The 21099-nt window shown below is 40.8% G+C and overlaps 1 protein-coding gene across 3 annotated transcripts in view; it reads right to left on the minus strand.

The window, feature by feature from the left end:
* Positions 1–12293: 12293 nt before the first annotated feature.
* CREB5 (cAMP responsive element binding protein 5) overlaps positions 12294–21099 on the minus strand; it is a 379499-nt gene continuing 370693 nt past the window's right edge. For all 3 annotated transcript variants that reach the window (XM_019726163.3, XM_088797678.1, XM_019726166.3), the window contains 2 exons: positions 19674–19782; positions 12294–18756 (listed from right to left, as the gene is read on the minus strand). In XM_019726163.3, coding sequence (XP_019581722.2) covers positions 18593–18756; positions 19674–19782 — 273 coding nt within the window. In that variant the 3' untranslated portion in view covers positions 12294–18592. The remainder of the gene's footprint in view (positions 18757–19673; positions 19783–21099) is intronic.

Genomic DNA, 21099 nt, shown 5'->3' on the forward strand with positions numbered 1-21099 from the left:
CTATAAATTTTTTTCCAAGTACATTTTACCAATGAAAGAAAAACCAAAGATAAGGCCAGGAAGACTTGGAGTGGGGGGTGAGCTGAATCCACCCCCCAACTTCAACTGATAGTACCACTGCTAAGCGAGAAGTAGAAGAGCAGGGAACATCAGCTAACGAGCCTGCTTGTTTCCAGAAAACAAGATTTAATTAAACATTCTCTTCAACAGCTCTTACCAATCAAATAATCAGAACTCCTCTGGCTGCCAAGTATAAGCTCTCGGGAAGAAATGATCTGGAAGAAAAATAATTTTCTTCACCTCAAAATAGGAGTCAGAAAAATAGGGAAACAAATATTTTTGGTCTTCTATTTAGTAATTTTAACATTTTGGATTTGGCTCTCCAGTGTGTATTTCTTTCCTTTAGGCTGAATGTCATGTTTTGCTCAGAGGATTTTAGTGCAATTTTTTTGGTGTTTTAATTATATTTCTGCAGTTTATCACCTTTGAGATTTGGTGGCTGTCTACCATGAAGAGCTTATTCACTACATTGAGGAAAATGTAGACAAAAGTTTGTGCTTGTTAGGTGGGACATAGATTAGAATGCCAGGGCTGCAGGGGCAGGTTGGCAATCTGCTGTGAAGAGAGGGCCATGCAGGCAGCTTCTGTGGGGTCACAAGAGGGTCAAATCCAACAGGAGATTTAGGAAGCTCCTCCCAACTTCAGCGCCACTTCCCATCCTTATCTGGTAAAGATTGTTAGCACCCAGGCCCACGATTGGGTCTGAGTCAGAAAATGGCTGATTTGGGAGGAAGTGGCCCACCAAATCAAAGGGATGGTCGCAGCACCTTTCGGGTTGACTGCAAACCAGGGAGCCCAATTTGACTGCCCGAAGGAGCACATCCATGTGGTTTAGGGTTAGTGAGCTCAGCTGGACTCCTGGAGGAATGGCTCTTCCGACACAGAGTCAGGGCACATCTCCAGAGAGACGGCCAGAAACTGTGCTGTGCATTTCAATCGATGTGTGCTTTTCAGGGAGCTTGCAGGTTCCACGTTCATCACGTGCATGTTTTCCTGACTGCCTGAAGAAGTTATAGGAGACAAGGGAAAGCCATAGCCTGAGCACGTAGGTATCAGAGCCCTCAGACAGGATTTTTATCTGAGTGGGGGGCCCATTGTGGGTGTGTATCTCTGACATTATTATAGAAGATAATGACAAATAGTCAAATACGTTCCTGAGCTTTCTCAGTGCTAAGCTGTGTGCTAAATCATATGGGATTATATAAATGAATAAACTACCACACTGATCCAATAGACGCCATAACCTAGTGGGGGAGAGACAAACACATATAAATATTGACATGAAGCATATTGTAATACGTGCTATGATAGGATATGGATAAAGTGCTGTGAGAGGAGAAAATTGATGCATTTTAGTTGGTGACATTTTGGAAAGGCTTCCAGTGGAAGAGCAGGCAGTGGGCCTGGGGTCAGAGGATGTGTGGGCTTGGCAGGGTCACTCAGGGTGGAGCGGTCAGTGGAAGGATTCCTGGCAGAGGGAACTTATGAGCAATCATCTGGGGGTAAGGTACAGGCCAGGTGTGGGGAAAGGCATCCTGGAATGGTGGGGGGGGGGCGGCAGAATATGAGGGTAGGGAAGAAGATACAAAGGATGTGGAGAGAGAGAGAAAGAAAAGGTAATTTGGAGTAATACTGGACTTTGCTTGGTACCCAATGAAGAGCCATTGAAGGTGCATGAGTTGGGACAGAAGTGTGTGTGTGTGTGTGTGTGTGTGTGTGTGTATACTTATAGTGACACAAGTTCTTTCTTGTGTATGTACACACACACACACACACACGCATATATACAGACGGTGCCAAAAATGTATACACATTTTAAGAAAGGAAAAAACTATTAAAATTGTAATACTCAATATATGCAGATAACAAAAGATGAATACGAGTCATCCCCCGGTATATACATATACACACATATTATATAAATAATACATCATCTTTGCCCTGCATTCAAGATCACCTGTTTTTTCCTGCCTTTTCTTGGATGATTTCAATGCTACAGGCACAAATATTTAATTTTTCTTAAATCAAGTTACCTAGATTCAGTGCTTCTTGAACGTAGAGTAATAAGAGACAATTAAATTAAAGAATTGCTTTTCAGGAAGTGTATGTGGTGTCTGGGCTCAGAGCTTGCAGGAGGCCACACCTTTGGAAGCTCTCCTTGCATACATATCAGCCCCTCCGCCATTCCTGGATTGTTTTCCCAGTCCTTGGAGATTGGCGCGATCAGGTTCACTAACGGTTGGACTTTTCTTGGTATTTGCTTACACAATGCTATCAGGACACATGTCTTAAATATTTTATTAGGTTTAAAGGGTAGTTTTCATAACATGGCATTGTGTGGCCTGCAGAAGAGACTAGGAGGGAGGAAGAAGGGTCTTGGCCTGTACTAAGTGACATAAGTTTAATACACATTCTGATATTAAAAATTTGATTGACTTGATAACAAGATTGCAGGTATTAAGATGTTGGCTTTCCCTGTATCGTAAAGACAGCTATTAAAGCACATGCACTTTACTTAAGTGCATCGCCCGAAGCTACTGTAATCGACTCCTGAACATAAAAATCCCATAGTCCTGACCTGGCTCTATGCTGCCTCTGGTTCTGGAGAACCAGGCCTGGGCTAATTGCATGATTTGGCTGTTTGCATACCAAAATGGAAGTCAAAGGCTTCTTATGGTAAGTGAACACTTGGAAGAGGAGTGGAAATGTGTCCATTAGCTGAAAGAGCTGAAGGCACTGTAAGATGCTGAAGAGACACTCTATTTGATTATTAAAGTGTTTTGTCATCTGAAACTATAAGTTAACAGGAATAAAATGAAATGACCCAGGAGCAGAATACACCTGAAAAGGAGAGAAGCAACACCACGAGAGAAATTGCCAGGATCCTTTTAGAACTTTTCTAGGCACCTAGTTGGTTATGAAACCCTGTAGGCTTTGAAAATATTCTCATCTAATTGAATATTTCAATATTCCCAACCAATTAAAATCACCTTAGGAAACAGGTATTTCTACCTCACTCTTTAAACGATGGAATTCCTCCAGCTTTCTCTGACTAAACTGGCTCTGGGAATGAGAACCATGATGCTAGTTGGAAACACTTGTGAGTATGTTTTAGGTTTTTTCTGTGAAAGCTCCTTGGCTCCCTTGGCATGGGCTGTCTTCCGGATGGGTCATCTATTCTTAAATCAGGAATGTTTAAACTGAGCGGGTGTCAGAATGACCCGGAGGGCTTGCTAATCACTGGGCCTCACTCCCAGAGCTTCTGGTTTAAAAAGTCTAAAGTGACGCCTGAGGTTTTGCATTTCCTACAGGTTCCCAGGGAGTGATGCTGCTGCTGGTGGTCCTAGGACCCCACTTTTGAGAACCACTGAATTCAGTGATTTCAAAGATCCCTTTGCAGCTCGAAATAATCCAATGAACTTAATGCAGTCTTTTCTCTTATGAGAACTGATCACAATAATGAAACCACTTCTGATTTTCTATTAATCAGAAAACTACATGATCGCTACTGTACAGTAGATTTTTTACAAGTGCGTTTACGTAGAATAAGTGGTAGAATATTTGCGACAACACGGATGGACCTGGAGGACATTGTTTCATTTAGTGTGACGTGGCGTATGCTAAGTCAGGACAGTCACACAGAGAAAGACAGATGCTGTATGATATCACTTATCTATGGAACCTAAAAAAGCCAACTCATAAAAACAGAGAGTAAATGGTGGTTACCAGGGGTTAGGGGGTGGGAGAGTAGGAGAAACGTTGTTTAAGGATACAAATTTGCAACTAGTAGATAAATAATTCCTGGAGACCTACTGCGCTGTATAATGAATATAAGCGACACCATTGTATTCTAATCATCAAACTTGCTAAGAGACTGATTGTCATGCGGGATGTCATACAGGGTCTCTGGTCACACAGGGTCTCTGGTCCCGATCCCCGCACAAGAATGCACGACATGGTGAGGCCCAAAAGGAACACCCACGGAGCCATAGGTAGGGGAGTCAGACCACTATAGTCTCACTGGAGGCTGGGTTGGAGACACAGGAAGCAGGAGGCACACGATCCACAATCCACCATCCACTTTTCTGCCAATCGACCCCACTTGCTAACTGCAATCCACACTTGCTAGCTTAGCCACGGCAGTTATATCAGTGGCTAATGGCTAACCGGTAACAGCTGATGGCCAACTAGTCACAGCTGATGACCATCTACTACCTGAACCAGCACCTTTCCACATGAGGCTGAGAGCCTGGAAACTGCTCTCTGGGACTCTGTCCCCACACTGATCTTAATTATTCCCACCACAAAAAAGAAATAATTATGTGATGTGATACAGTTGCTCACTATGACCACAATGGTAATTATATTACAATGTACAAATGTACAAAAAAATGTCAACGTGGTGTATACCTTAAACTCACACAACATTATAAGTCAAATATATATCAGTTATAAATAAATAAATGTAAAAGAATAAAATAAAAGTGGTAGGGTGATGTAACCTTAAAGCTGGATTCTTTTCTCAAGCGAAGGGCTAATCAACTATTGAAATTTCTATTTATGAGTTTTGTTAAATTATCAGAAGAACGAGTTTGCTGTGTTACTCAAAATTTAAAGTAAACGTTCAATGTGAATACCATTTCCCCTTGATGTAGGGTGGAGGCCCAAGTTAGAACCAAGCAGTATTATTGGATGAAAGGAAGGCCTGAGGGAAGTGTCGGGATGGGGAGTAGAAAATGAGCAGAAAAAGTCTGACTTAGAAACAAGCGGTGGAGGCTGTGTGTTTATGAGTGAGTGGAACTTGTCTCTGCACCACTGAATGTTATGTGGTCCTCTTAGGCCATTTGGTCCCTTTCCTATCGCTTTCTTTCATGGCCAAGGTCTCCAAACCAAGGCCCCTGAAAGAGAAAATCTACCTATAGGAGGGCTTTTCAAACTTGAACTACCTGGCAATGACCTAAGGGTTCTTATTAAAATAGAGATTCTGACAGAAAACAATTTTTACAATGAAAATTCACATTTTTTTCTACATTCCCTATACTTTACTTTACATCCCCATGACTATTTTCTAACCATCAATTTGTACTTCTTCTTTTTTTTTTTTTTTAAAGAGTTTATTGGGGAAGGGGAACAGGACTTTATTGAGGAACAATGTGTACTTCCAGGACTTTTTTCCAAGTCAAGTTGTTGTCCTTTCGATCTTAGTTGTGGAGGGCGCAGCTCAGCTCCAGGTCCAGTTGCTGTTGCTAGTTGCAGGGGGCACAGCCCACCATCCCTTGTGGGAGTCAAACCGGCAACCTTGTGGTTGAGAGGATGCACTCCAACCAACTGAGCCATCTGGGAGCTCAGCAGCAGCTCAGCTCAAGGTGCAGTGTTCAATCTTAGTTGCAGGGGGCGTAGCCCACCATCCCTTGTGGGAGTCGAGGAATTGAACTGGCAAACTTGTTGAGAGCCCACTAGCCCATGTGGGAATCGAACCAGCAGCCCTCGGAGTTAGGAGCACGGAGCTCTAACCGCCTGAGCCACCGGGCCGGACAAAATTCACATTTTAACATGAAAAAAACAATTGCAGATTCTGGTTCATTAGGGCTCAGGTGTGGCCCGAGATCCTGCATTTCTAACCAGGTCCCAGGTAGGTCCATGATGATCAGAGATCCCTTCTGTAGGCGTGCACCAATGCAAGTGCAGGGCGAAGCCTTATATCATTACGTTTCTTTCCTCTGATTTATCTTTTAATCTTACAGCCAGGCCCTCAAATGTGTGCTTGGTTTGCATAACTTCTGCCGCTTTCGGAGCCAGGGGAGTTATGTTTCTCTTCCCTTATTTAAAGGATCCTGATATTGCCTAGCTCTTATCTGGAGATCATTTAGCAAATGCTCTCCCTTTGTTATCTTTCAAATCTCTCTTTAAGACAGGCCACATTTCCCTGTGCTAAATCGTTAGTCTGACTTCATTTTTTAAATGAATCTTATTAACTGCTTTCTGGGTTTTGAAGCCAAATCTAGTTTTCTGGATCTTCCCCTTGATTCTGAGCCACAAAGATGAAATAGGACAAAGCAGGTGGTGAGCCCCATGGCTGTCTTGGAAATACCAGTAGCCCCCAGCCCAGGGAATGGATGATATCTGGTGATTCTTTTTACGTGACTTGGCTGGCTTTCTTCATTTGCACAATTTCAAGCCTTTTCAATGCCTGATTTGTATCCAGCCCTAGTGAGGTACTGGTCAGGGCAGTTTAATAAAGTTTATTGAGCACTGTATTTAAGGCAGTGATAAGGCACTGGGAATGATGTCACTCTAGGTTCTCAGGTTGGTTGTAACCCAGGAGAAAAATAAGGGGAATTAGTTCAGGTGAAGACTGAGATAACGTTTTAATTGAGCAGCGAGCCAGCAACTGAGGAAACATTGCAGGTGTGGTGACGAGGGCCTTGCAAGAATCAGGATTATCAGGTAAGGGTTTTTCCTCCTAATCCTTTCAGAATCCCCCCAGCTCTCTGGTTTTCAGCATCCGTGTTGGGGGTGAAAATAGATCTGGCTACTTCCATGGGATTTGCAACTTTCATGAACTTTTCCTGCAGTCGACATCGTCAGTGAGTTTGTTTTGTAGCTAACACAGGGGAAGTTCAAGTTTCTTAGTCTGAAATCCTCACTTTTGAAAAACAAACACTTCCTCCACACTGGGCTGGCCTTCATGTAATGTCTCACAGTCACGTCATGAGATTATATATTGTTGTTCTGATTTTACAGACCCAGTCACTGAGGCCTTGAGAGGTGAATTGGTCAAACAGCCAAGGACGGAACCAGCATTCAGGCCTAGAACTGCTGACGTCAAGTCCGCCATACGTTCTCCCGGGATTTGTGCACCTGAAAAACAGGCTTAATGCTTTGTTCATTTACAGTTTCTGTTTTTATTGTCTCTGATGAATTTGCTCTGTACTTTCCTGTTCAGAAGAGCTTTAACATTGTTTAAAAAAAATCAATAAAACAATTGACTTTGAGGGTTGGTTTTGGAAGCTCTCTAACGTGAATCTAAATATTTTAATCTCTTCTTCATTATTGCTATTTGATTTAGTCAAGAAGTGGCCCAGGCACAACTGAATGGGTCTTATCATCCCATCATTAATGTTTAAAGCACAGTATTTGGATTTAGAGACTATTGTTGTAGTCACTGGATCTCTTGGTCCAAAGAGCCTGGGATTCAAGAGGTAGGCTGCTTACCCAGACACACAAATTAGGCCACGTAACTGGGACAAGGTTGGAAGATTTTCATTTGAATGAACTGAAAAAATCAATGTGCAATCAGTTTTAAATTACCTTTGAGGTCTATTAAATGTCATCTTATCTCCCGTCTCTGTTTTATTTTAAAAGAGAATTTTATTTAGAAGAAAATTTCCTTGTTTTGCTGCTTTTAGGGACCCAATTTGGAGGATAGTCATATATTCAATTTTTAGGAAAAGCAAACTAGGAAACCAATAGGGCCAATAGGAAAAACGAAACAAAATGTCGGCCTAGAAATCAGGATACCAGGTGTCCAGTTTCAGCTGTGTGACCTTGAATAAGTCATTTAACTATATTGGGCCTGTGATTCCTTACTATAGAATGAGAAAGTTGCACTAGCTGCTCTCTGAAGGTTTCTTTCAGTTCTAACTTCTACTTTGCTATTATTGCTGATTCCTATTAGACAAAAAGCATGAAAGCTAATGTGCCTGCTTGCCTACCTCCTCCCTTCCTTCTTTCCTTCCTTCCTTCCTTCCTTCCTTCCTTCCTTCCTTCCTTCCTTCCTTCCTTCCTTCCTTCCTTCTTTCCTGTTGCATCAGTCAAATAAGTTTAACTGCTATTAGAAAAAAATTCTCAGTGGGTTAACAAAATGGAAGTTTACTTCTTATTTCTACCAACTCCAACATGGCTGCTTCTAGTCAGTTCATTCTCCTGCGCACCTGTCCTACATGCAGTGACTCAGAGATCCAGGCAACTTTCAAATGGTGATTCTTCATGTTCCAGGGCCTCAGAATCCTCTGCAAGAGTCTTGTCAGGGGAGTGAAGAGAGAGTCTGGAGGGTCTTGCAGCGGTTTAAGGGGCCAGAGGACTTTCCCTTGGTCATAACACGTCACATGGTTCCACCTAGATGTAATGGTGTGCCACCTAGATATAATAGTGGGCCTAGGAAAGGTGGTCCCCCTGTGATTGCCCACGAGGAAAATGAAAAGCCTTGGTGAATGTATAGCATGTCTCATCCACAGTTCACTCATTCAATTAATATTTATTAAGTGGCTACTATATGCCAAGTGCTGTAGTTAACACTGGGGCATGACAGACTGTTCTCTTCTTATAGATCTTAATTCTAGTGGGGGAAATTATGTGTGCATGTGTGTGTATACAAAATATGTATATATGTAATATATGTGGAATATCTATTAGTCATAGTAATTCTGATATTTAAAATAATATCACAAGGCAATAATAGGTACATATTTTGAGAATGTATACATCAAGCATCATTCTCAAGATATACACATATCTTTTTCATTTAGTTCCTACAGTAACCCTATGAGATAGATGCTATTATTATTCCATTTTGCATATTAAGAAACTGAGGCACAGACAGGTTAAAGACCTCGCGCAAGTTCAGACAGCTAGAAAGCAGTGGAGCCATGCTACAACTCCAAGCAGTTTGATGCTAGAGTCCAAATTCCTTACTGCTACTCTGAATGGAGGAAAAGTTCCTCTAACTGTAACTTTCTTGGTACCCACTCATAATTAATTTGCTGAAAACTAAGGGGCACATGAATGGGAATGTGTGAAAGCATTTTGTAAACTGGAAAACGTTATAACATAACTGGTTACCTTCTCAATCCACACTTGGCCTCAAAATCTTGATAGTTTCGTGTGGTCAATAGCTTCAAGTTTAAATTCTTTACACCTTCGTCATCTTGTCTGTTTCCTTCTTCACCCCTCTTCACGTCCCTCCACACTAGACAAATCACCTTCCCAGAATATGGCCCAAATATGCTTGGCTTTTTGCCTATTTAGTTGGGACACACCACTTTCCTGCGTCTTACGCCAGCACTAGGTTAAGTTACCTTTGGGCCCTCCATAGTCCTAGCACACAGTATGTGCTAAATAAATGCTTGACAAATTAAATCAAAGGTAGAAAAGTGAGGGGAAGAGAGAGCCATAGTTAATACAAAATGTAAGGTGATCAAGGACTTATCCGGTGTAAATGTAATGCAATCATGTTTAGATATTCACAGTTTCCTTGCTGCTATAAGTCTGTTAAGGAATCAAAGTATGTTGTGAATGTAGGGTCATCCTTTTTAATTCATGTCAAGCAACAGGTAGGCAGATCTCTTTCTATGAAAGTGCAGGTGACTTATGGGAGGACTTGTCTAACCCGTTGGGTCTAGTTGTAGTAATACTGGATTCAAGAGATGTGTAGAGGATTGCTGCCAATTACTACGATTCAGCCTCCTGTGGGTACAAGGAAACATGATGTGAGCAAAGACGCAGTATCTTACAACATAGAAGATGAAACTTGGCGGTTACAAAAAGCTTCATGACTTAATTTCCAAGTTTAAATATAACCATTTTCAATGATGATGATGATGATGTTTTGCTAGGTCAACTAGCTCAAAGACTATTTTTCAAATGTTGTAGTTCATCCAACCACCTATAGTCGCCAAAAGGCAGTAGCTTCTGAAGTGTGCAAATCTAACCCCAGACTCTAACTCTCTTTATATTTTTAAAATTGGTAGTTTTTTCTAAAACTACCTAATTTTTGTGCGTGTTTTGATAAAGTCAGCATTACTGCCATGGGAACAGGTCACACATAGTGTCTTTGCTTCAATGACTTTAAAAAGGGAGCCCATCATGTTCCAGAATTTTATCATCTCATAATGAAGATACTTAGGTCCCAAACCACAAGGCAGGTTGTCTTGATAAAAAAGGAAAGCTATGGGGGCAGCCAGATGGCTCAGTTGGTTAGAGCGTGAGCTGGTTAGAGGGTTGTTGGATCGATTCCCACGTGGGTCAGTGAGCTGCGCCCTCCACACTAGATTTAAGACAACAAGCTGCTGCTGAGCAGCCAGAGGGGTGGCCAGATGGCTCAGGTGGTTACAGCGTGAGCTCTCGACAACAAGGTTGCTGGTTCAATTCCTGCGTGGGATGGTGGGCTGCGTCCCCTCCCCACAACTAAGATTGAAAATGGCGATTGGAATTGGAGCTGAGCTGCACCCTCCACACCTAGCTTGTAGGACAACGACCTAGAGTCGATGAGCCCTGGAGAAACACACTGTTCCCCAATAGTCCCCAATTAAAAAAAAAAAAGCTATGATTATTGGATAAGAAAATATGTAATGCAAAATTAAAATGTGATCTAGTAACCAACCAATAACCAACCACGGTAGCAGGACATTGTGAAGCTCCAGAGATACACAGAGATGAAGATAGGATGAAGGTTAGAGTTGTCTATCTTCAAACTTTAAATGTGAGATCATAACAATGTTTTTAACCAATAGTAATGGCTTTGAAATTGCAAATGAGTGTGTGATGGGCATTCGAAAGACTCTCTTGGGAACTATGAGTGTACTGAGTGGTCTAAATGTAAAAGTAACAGATGGGGTTGCCATTAGAACAGCAACCATTTCCCGCCTCCACCCCAAATTGTTGTTTCTGTCCCAATTTCAAATATCCTATCTCACTGTCAGGCTATGTGTCAGATGATATGTTCTGGTACTTGGTTTTAAAATACGGCTGCTGTGGCCACAGGACCAGAGGGATGGGTTGAAGTGTTGTGAGAACAAAGAAGAAAACGGAAAAGAAACAGCAGATCATCCACTCCACAAATGTTTATTGTGTGCCCACTGTTTATCCACTGCTGTAGTTCTTGAGTCACAAAGGTGAACAAAATAGAAAATGCCCTTACTCTCCTGGAGCTTACATTCTACTTGGGGGAGACAGACAATAAAATAAAGATATTTAGGTCTCAAACCACAAGGCAGGTTGTCTTGATAAAAAAGAAAAGCTATGGGGCAGCCAGATGGCTCAGTTGGTTAGAGCGTGAGCTGGTTAGAGGGTTGTTGGATCGATTCCCACGTGGGTCAGTGAGCTGCGCCCTCCACAACTAGATTTAAGACAACAAGCTGCCGCTGAGCTTCCAGAGGGGAGCTTATGTTAGATGGTGGTAAATGCTATAGAAAATATAGTCTGGGCAAGGCAGATAAGAATAGAGTGAGGGTGATATAATTTAATATAGGAAAAGTTTAACTGATAGGGAGACAGAGTTATGCTGGCATTTATGGGAAATATTCTGAGTAGAGGAATGAACAGCATGTGAAAAGGCCCTCAGGTGGATGGTGTGAGGGATGTTTGAGGAACCTGAGAGATATTAATGGAGCTAGAGAGGTGTGAGGGGGAAGGAACATGGTAGGCGATAAGCTCAGGGAAACATCAGGCTAGTGGTGGTGGTGGTGGGCTCACGTAGGGCTTTAGTAGTCAGGAACTTGGCTTTGGCTCTGAATGAAGGAAATCCTAGTCCCTGTACAGTTTTGAGCAGTGGAGGGACATAGTCTGGCATCCATTTTCAAAGGCTCCTCTGGCTGCCATTCAGGAGAATATTGCAATAATCCAGGCGAGAGATGCTGGTAGTTTGGATGGAGTTGTCATGGTAAAATTGGTGAGAAATGATGGTTGGATTCTAGCTGTGCCGATGGATCAGATATTGAGTGTAAGGAAAAGAGGAAAGTGACTGAAAATTTTATACAGGCATAAAGAAGAGGAAGGAAGGAAGAGAAAGGAAAGTAGGGAGATATCTAGAAACGTGCATGCATAAAGGGGCTAAGACTATCCTGAGGCCTTTTCTGGCGGTCAAAGAACTCCAGGACTTGATTGCCCAAGTAGAATATGTGATTCTTGGTTCCTAGACTTACTCGAACAAGAATTTATGCTGGCTGTATTTCTTGATGGTGAAAATCTACTAACCCCAAAGTTAAGTTTAATTGTGTGGCCAACCCACTGTGAATGTGTTAGACTAGTGGCCTCCGTTGGAAAATTGGATGGAAGAGGCAGGCAATGGGGAGAATGCAGTGATGGTCTGGGAAGGAGAAAATCTCACCTCCTTTTGTCCTTAGATAATGGTGACCCTGAAAGAGTAAGTCTTGGTTTACAAGGCATGAAGGAGACCTTGTATAGAATGGATGTCATTAATCCCCAAACCCAAATTTCATCATACAACAGTTACATATGTTATTTGCATTTGAGTGCTTTATTATATTGGAATTGCAGTGATATTATTAACATTTGTACAAATGCACAAAATCTTGTCTCTTCTTGCTAGAAAGAGATGTAAAAATCTGACCTAGTTGAACAGTCTTAATGAACTCAATGTCCATTGGTAACAATAATATGTTCACGATGCAACAAAAAGCTTAACATAAAATTAAACATATTAAATGCTGCAGCAAATATTTACAGGTATGTACCCCCAATTTTTTTTTCTCCTTCCAGTAAGGAAGGTGGTTGCTTTACAAACAGACAAACAAACACAAATGCTTTGCTGTTTACAGTTACAAACAACCCCCCAGTCTAGAACTTAAAGTGACAGCACCTTTTATGGGATTTCTTTAGTTAACACTTTATACAATGCTAAACATTTTTTCTTTTCACCCTATTTTTGGACAGTATTTATATTCCAATTGTCCTGGAATATTGTGTTTGAGCGGAGCCATTTTTCTGGGCCTTTCCAGAAGACCCCAAACCCCATGTCCTCTCTAGGGAGAACATTTCAAGCTTATCTTTTCTCCAAGACAAACCTCAAAGGCAGAACTCCTTTCTCTATGAGGCAGGTGTGATTTTAGTGGAAGGTAGAAGGAAAGAGGGTAAGTAAGTCTTCTTTGTTATTGGCGGGCTTGTTGGGAAGGGTCCTTTGTCTGAACGCCCGTCCACGTTAGCACTGCTGATACCTTTCATTACGTCCTGTAGTGTCTATAGCATTGGTTTTCTAAAGGAGCAAACTAGAGTCTAGCTAGCTTATTGTGCATCAGATTTTAAGGATGTATTTAAAGCTACTTTATTCAGGTTCCACATTCTAAATCCTGAGGCTAACATGATTCTGTTAAAAAAAAATTCTATAAAGGTCTATAATATGAAACTCAATGTAAGAAAATCTTAAATGGCTTAAGAGGAGCTTTCTAAATCCTGACTTCTAATGAGCTAGATATTGCAAGTTGGTCTAAATATAATAGTTGACAATTATTGATTCCCCTCTGATGATAAACTTGGAAAGGTATCAGACTGCCACTTAAGAATATTAATCTTTTAACAAATGCTGGCAATTTGGCCTTACCCCCCTCTTCAACTTGTGGTTAAATAGTCTTTGTTTTTTTTGTTTTTTTAAAAATAGACAATTTATAAGGAAAAAAATATATAAACACTCTTTAAGCAATTTGGCTATAAGCATTACATCACTGAAAAACTCCACAAGAAATAGTAAAATATTTTGAATGGACATACACTTTTTCATTTTCACAACATGATGAGCTAGGGTTTGTTGTTGTTGTTTTTTTTTCTTTCTTTTCATTTCTTTGTTTTGGTGTGGGATTTTACTTGTGAGTTTATTGCTTCAGTGTCTTCTTGTCCTTTCTCAGGTTGTAATTGTGAAATACAGGTGCTGTCCCTAGTTATGTTACAAGGCAACGTTGTATTTTTGAGACCTAGGAATGAAATACAGCGGGCCACTGTCATTTCAGCAGCCTCGAGAGATCATGGCTAGAACCACAGCCCAATGGCCACCACGGTGCACAAAAGAATAAGTCTCCTGGCTCATTCAGGACACTTTGGTTTGAAGGATGAGACAGAAAATTCTTAAGTGTAGCTTAGCTGCTGCCTCACATCTGTTGCATATATAACATTTTCAAAACATGCTATGGATAAAGAGATAAAGGTTATAAACTGGCTCGTCTCGTTGGCATTCTCGTAGCAGGCTTCATCTAGGCTGATGTGAGAAACACGTCTTCACTACGCTACTAATGAACGCGCATGAATGTACCAAATAGTCTGTATTTTAAATGATGCAGCTCAGAGCCTCGGAGAAAGGGCGGGGGTTTTGGAGAGGGAAGGCTGAAGACAGGGAGGAGGTTCGAAAGAGAACAAGAGAAAGGGATCAAAAAACGCTAAAGTGCAATTTTAAAATATAAATTATTTCAAGCAGAAGAGAGGTTCTAAATGCTACAGTTCGCATAGGCACGGTTTTATTCAAATTTAAATGGGTTATTTCCTTTTTCTTCTCAGATATACTGCATAATGGAGCTGGAATGGCTTAAAGCTACGGCACATTGTTTGAGAAGGGACAAAAAGAGCACTAAGGAAGCTGAATAGTGCAAGGCATTCTAGGGAATCGGGGTGGGGTGGAGAGAAGCAGAGATGAAGTTGTTTTTACACTTTTACAAGAAAGCGGTTCCAGTTACAGTTACTGATTCCCTTTAGCTGAACTCTGCTTCCTAAAGGAAAGAGCTTACTTTAAACATGAAAAAGAAATAAATGTGTTTTTTTTAAAAAAAAACTGTTAAAAGCACAAATTAAAAAAATAACTCACAGAGCAATAAAAATCCTTGAAATTTCTACGCACGGAGATCTAAGCAAACATTTCCACCAAATGATGGAGAACAGCCATTTGAAACCCTGAAAAATGAAGATACACATAACTAGAGTAGTTTATTATGAACTAATACTTCAAAAACAAGTAGATCCTACAGAAGAATACTGTTCAAATGGAATGTTTAAAAATAACATTTATTAATAAATATCTTATAAAATTCTAAATTAATAGATTCCTGTTCAAATTTTGCTTTGGTCCTTGAATTCCACTGTATACATACATACATACATATATATTTTCTTAGATGGTTTCTATTAACCAGAAAGAAGCACATTCTCTCCTAACTGGATGGCTAGTTTTATAGCAGTTACTGATGTTTAACCCCCCACCCTCACGTCCCCTGACCCCAGCCAAAGTCTGGTCTTTTACCGAAGCTAGTTTAAGATTTTAACGACGAACTTAACTAACACACTACAATTTATTTAGCGAGCAGGCAACAACCACCTGACATTCACCGTTGATGCCCCTCTAATCAGAACATGCGTTGTATTTTATTTCATTGACCGGATAGGCTCCCAAGAGCATTTGCTCAAAGGAAGTCACCCTCATTGTAAGAACGCAGGCAGTGTGACAGCTCGCACTGCTCATCTGTCTCCCACAGGCTGTGTTAAGACTGTGACTTGCATACACTGAAGCAGAGGTAGGAGAGAACTGAGTGGGAGTATAAAGGGAAGACATCCGACCTGACGTGAGTATGCAGCCATGGCTAGGATTTTCCCCATACCTGTCCTGGCCTGTGCTGAGAAAAAAATTAAGATGTGGATGCTTCAGTTTAGATGAGGTTTCACCTGGTAGAAACACTACCAGGTAGACCTATGTAAATTGTTAACTCCCGTCACATAAGGTAGGGAAGGTGTTGTAGAAATTTCCAGGTAGGCTGGCAGTGACTTCAGAGGCAGATCCTGCCAACAAAAGTACCACACATGATCGAAGAGAGGCAGTGCTACAGAGACCTGCGCTCCTCAGGCTGGGTGTTCTGAAGGTCATTACAACTGATTTGTGGAAATATGGATGGGTGACCTAGTCATTCAGTGGGAGAGGAGAATGGGGTGGAAGGAAAATGTTTTCCAGGATTAGCAAAAAGTGTAGGCGTGAAGGAGGACTGATTATTCCATGGTCTGGAGAGGGCTGGACCTTCAAGGGAAATACATAAATTGATAAGCTGAATGTTATATCTGACCAGTGAGCCTTTCTGCTTGGGATTTCAGGGGCCTCTGACAACTAACTAGCTCGTATCTTCCATTTACTGTGTATTTCCATACTGCCAAGGAACATACCTAAAGGCCCTGAGTATAACAAGAATACAGTTTATTCTAATTATATGTTGAGGCCCGTTTGTTAACGTGTGTGGTTGGTTTGCCTACTTAGCATAAAAAACAGACATAATTGAGCTATATATAATGCACATCAGTCAAACTGTCAAGTTGCTGAATTAAGAAAACTCAGGCAAGTTCTTAACTGCAGAGGCTTTGGGTTTAACAACTAAATATTTCAATCAAGAGATGGAACAGCAGTAAACGATAATTTTAGTGACAACCCACTCCCCGGACAGTCTGGTATTACCAGTGGATTTTTTAAAAATCCATTTCATTAAGTGCTATGCATACAGTAAAAAAGAGAAACATTTTTGTTTACTGAAAGCAAAAAATAAAATTAAAAAATTAAAAAACCCAAACAAGTAAACATTTCAATTAGCTCTTTTTCCTTTTCAGGGGGACACGTAGATAGTCCTAAATAGGAGTTATAAAAAATTATTTTTCATTTCAAAATAGGGATAAGAATGTTAACTTCTTGTTTAGCTAAATCTTAAACATTTCTTAGGAAGCCAGGTAGGTTAAACCATTCAGCTGTTACTGCTAGGATTCAAAACAAGACAAAACAACTATGAATTCAGTATTTAAAATACTTAAAAAATGATATGTTTGTCTAAAATATAATAGAAAATCCTTTTCGTTTGCATTTTTTCTTTTTTTTTTTTTTTCTTTTTGCTTTTGTTTTGATTTTTAGACCATATATCCAAGTCATGAGTTTTACTGGATACTCCAAACTTTCTTTTGAAAGCACTGCATACATGAAAAGATTGTTGATAAATATTGATTCAAAAAGTAAGTTAGTAGATAAAACTGAAACTAGTTATAAAAATCATGCTTCATGACCCTCATATTTTCTTTTTTTTCTCCAAAATAGATTCTTATACTATAGTGAGAGAAAAAAACCCACATCCTTCCCTTTTCTGAACTCTTATAAAAGCTACACCTTTGTAAAATACGATTCTTTTAAATCCCATGAGAATACACACACACACACACACACACACACACACACACACACACACACACGTTAGGAGGTCAAGCATTCAAATGGAGATGAAACACCAGCACCTGTCTAGACTGCTAGAGAGAAACATTAGCCCCTGTTATTTGTGAGATGTGATATTAAAACATTAGCGCAGTAGAATGGCTTGTTTCAAGGAGGCACAACTGTGGTTTGGAAGTATCTGCTTTGTATAATGGGCAAGTCCACGAAAGTTGTTGAAAATGTAAATCAGAATTATTCAGAAGAGTGGACTAGCCATATTCATGGGGTCCTTTCAGCGGCCAAAGAGTGCTTTAGCTGTCATGGGAGGGATGAAAGCACCCCAACGGAACATTAGGTTTTCTTTCTCTCTTTGTTCCTCCAGTAGCTGGTCTACTTTTACCCACCAGAGCAGCAAAGCTGGTTCCATAGGCTTAAGAAGAAAAAAAAAACACCAATAAATCAGGCTATTAGCAGCTGATGATTGAACAATGTAATCTGTGTAGTGAATAGAGCCCTTCTGAATTATTATATAGTCCATGGCTTTCTGACATAGACAGGCCATTTAAAACCGGTTGTAATTCGAGGGTGTGATGTTATCGCCTCACATCATAATTTGGACTTTTCACGACTGAGGCTTACAAAGCTCCCTTCGCTAGTGTCTCCACAGCTGGCATTCAACAGGGCTACCCCTATGGCTAAGCCACCTTTTGTTTGCTCTGATTATTAAAAACATTAAATCAGGCACATTAAATGTCTCCTGGTCACTAGTTTGTAAAACGCAAGAGTTGAATGAACTCCAGCTCTGGGTCAAGGGTGAGAGAGAAGCACTGGCTAGGTCCACATTTCTGACGTTCGCTTTTTTTTTTTTTTTTTCTTTAAACATTAGTTTCTTCTTTACATGCAATGCTAAAGGGGGGAAAGTAAAACAGGAGAAAGTAAGTGAAGAGTAAACGGGGAGCCCAGGAAAGAGTGGAAACGGAGAGGAAAATTGGGTATTCGAGGAAGTGGACCAATAAGAGCAGGAGAGGTGGTGAGATGTTTGGTGGTTGTATTTGGATATCAATGGATCTTATCATCTTTTATAGTAAGAGAAAAAAAGTGGAAAAGGCTCTGTGTTCATCTGGGATTCTGGTGACATCACAGCACAAACTCAACAGGTGTTATGATGTCATCAGATTTCTTACCCAGTTACCTTGCATCTGTTGCCATGTAAATAAGCCTCATTTTGGCTAAAAGCTGCGGTTTAACAAGATTCAATGTCTCAGGCAAAGGGTTGGACTGATAAGAATGAAACCATGACTATATACAGAGAGTTCAGTTTATAAACAAGGAACTGGTACCAGAAAATTGGAGAAAAGCACCAAAGCATTTCCCAAGCTGATAGATATTAATTGCATAACTCCCTTTTTTTTTCTTATATAACTAAGTATAAAAGACAACATTTCCATAATAACTATAAAAACGAAAGCCAGTCTTTGAAGAACTGAGGCGTCTTCCAGGTCTGAGTGAATTCTAAAAATGCCCTTCAAAGAAAGGACGCATGGTATGCGGCAGCTCTTCTTGGAGGCAAGGTCTGACCCTTGATTTTTAAAGAATTGGATTCAGGTCTGTTCTGTGAGTGGTGAGCTGGCTGAGGGTGGAGCTTCCTACGACCTCACTGACAGCCGAGGACGTAGTGATGGTATTATGCTGGATAACCTGCTGCTGAGAACAGGCGGAGACAGGGCTGGCAGGAGGGCTGCTCTCCGGACCTAGGAAGAAACACACCAATATAGCTCTTTCTTGGCTGGACGTGTGGACGACTCAGAAAAATATTACTAGCCGCTTACTAGAAATAGAAGAGTTTCACACATTTTCTCCTGGGGGTTAATTTCAGAACTTTAAACTGTAGTCACAAAGCTATGCCTTCCCAGTTTATAGCTACAAGCAAAGCCATGCTTTCTACATGAGCAAAATGATTTGATGTGTTTGAGTCTTGGTGTATGAACGTCCCCATCTTGTCTTTTCAAATAGCCATCCATAGATCAAATGTGGAAAAATACTCACATGTGGTGGGAGAATCTGTGTTGCTCAATCTAAAAAATTATTTGAAAATAAATTGACCTTCAGCCATGAATCCCTGCTCCTCCCGCCAACCCCTACTCAACTAGCATCCAACCAACATATTGACATTCCAGGTGCAGAAACTGGGGTCTAGAAAAACGGATTCACTTCACATATTGATAAACTGAGACAAGGTTGCTAGCTTTTCAGCCCAGTGAGTAATACCCAGCATATCTCAGAGGCACTGGAAGTGATTCACCCCACTCCTGTTTCCCAGCCCATGGATTTCTCTGGAAGACTGCTAGCCCACTGGTAACTTGTCTCCAGCAGGCAATTTTCTTACTGGCTGCCGAGCTGGAATTTGGTAGGATTTTACAAAGTGAAATGCCAGTGGAAGTCTAGCAGAAATGATCAGGAGATGGTGGATAAGGCTCCCAAACGAAGATTCCCCCCACCCCCACCCCCGTGGGATAGTCTGGCAGCCATCCAGAATCCTAGCATGATATCTGCCTGGATGTGCAATCTACACTTTGTTTTTGCTCTTTCAATAAAATCCAATGCAAAATTCATGGCAAAAAAAAAAAATTGGACACTAAAAAAAGCAAAAAAAACATCAATGACTTACTTAGATACCCTTGCGACTCTTTCTGCATGGCTGTTATTGGGCAGTCTTTATGCGTTAACAACAACTGTTTCAGCTGCGCCACCTCGTTTTTCAACATGGACACTTCATTCTGGAAAGAGACATCAAAACCATGTGGAGAAGACCAGTGAGTACAAGCGTATGGCCACGTGCACTTTCAACAATGATACTGGCAAACTCTTCTGTTACAACCAAATGACATTAAGAATATTATTGGATTCACCTGAAAATGTGTAGCTTTCCTTTAATTTGACCCTCACATTTACCAGGGGCTTTCTGAAGAGACTAGGTTTTGACTCAAGAGCTGAATCCTATTAAGAGCATACCCTTTAGGTGGGTGCTGGTGCCAGGTTGCTTGGGTGGGAACCTCCATGCTACACTTACTGGGTGACTCTAGGCAGGTAACAAACCAGTTGAGAGCACCAGCAACTTTGCTTATAGATTGGGGATAAAAACAGCACCAAGTTCTTTGAGTTGTTGTGAGGATTAAATGAGGCTATAGATGTAAAACACTCAGAACAATGCCTAGCACATACTAAACTCTCAAGTATATTTACTTGTGGTCATTATAATTTTCACACTATCCTACAAGCTCAGATTGACTTTCAACACGCAAAGGTGAATGTGAGGCATTAGGAAAAATCGTGAGGTTTCACACTGAAATGCCCTCAGAATAAGCTGACTAATCGACCATCGGATTCCCCAAAAGTTCCAAATGGGCTATCGTTCAACAGAGCACGTCTCTGTGCCTGATGTCTTCTTAGCGGAAGGCATGGAAACATGTGGTACAAATGCTGGTCCTTTGCTGATGGGATGAGGTTAGCCCAGGGAGGCATGGGGCATGGGACCATGGATTTGGAGCCATGATTGAATTAATTTGATGGGTTTATTAACTAGTTTGGCTAACTTCAGTCTATAAACTTTTATCCCCGTCAGTACCAGGGGGTCGTGAATTGTGTGTGTGTGTGTGTGTGTGTGTGTGTGTGTGTTTCTTATTTACTTAGATAAGTGCCCGAAATCTCCACTTTGTGTAATAATTCATAAAGATAGGTTCACGGCTTTGTAGAATAATGTACTTGGCACCATTGCCTACAAGTACAAATGTAGAATAGATGGTTGGTTCCAAGGTGCTTCCACTTGAGAAAAGTAAACTACAAACAGCACTATCTCCAATAAGCCATTTTACAGTTGTGATACTTAATACCCTCTGTCTGGGCTCCGTTCATTTGTGGCTGCCAGGTATTCTAGCCCACATGTAGGAGACTTTAATGAAACATGCACACGGAAAAGGTTGTTTTAACATTGCTGTCAGTAAGTTGTATCTACACTTTCTATATGAACTTGGCTTTTCAAGCATGTATTTATCACCTAGAAAAGTAAGTTTGGGATTCTAGAAGTTAATTAAAAA

This window comes from Rhinolophus sinicus, chromosome 4 (assembly GCF_057876585.1).
Source record: "Rhinolophus sinicus isolate RSI-liver-muscle chromosome 4, RSI-T2T, whole genome shotgun sequence".
Classification (NCBI taxonomy): domain Eukaryota; kingdom Metazoa; phylum Chordata; class Mammalia; order Chiroptera; family Rhinolophidae; genus Rhinolophus; species Rhinolophus sinicus.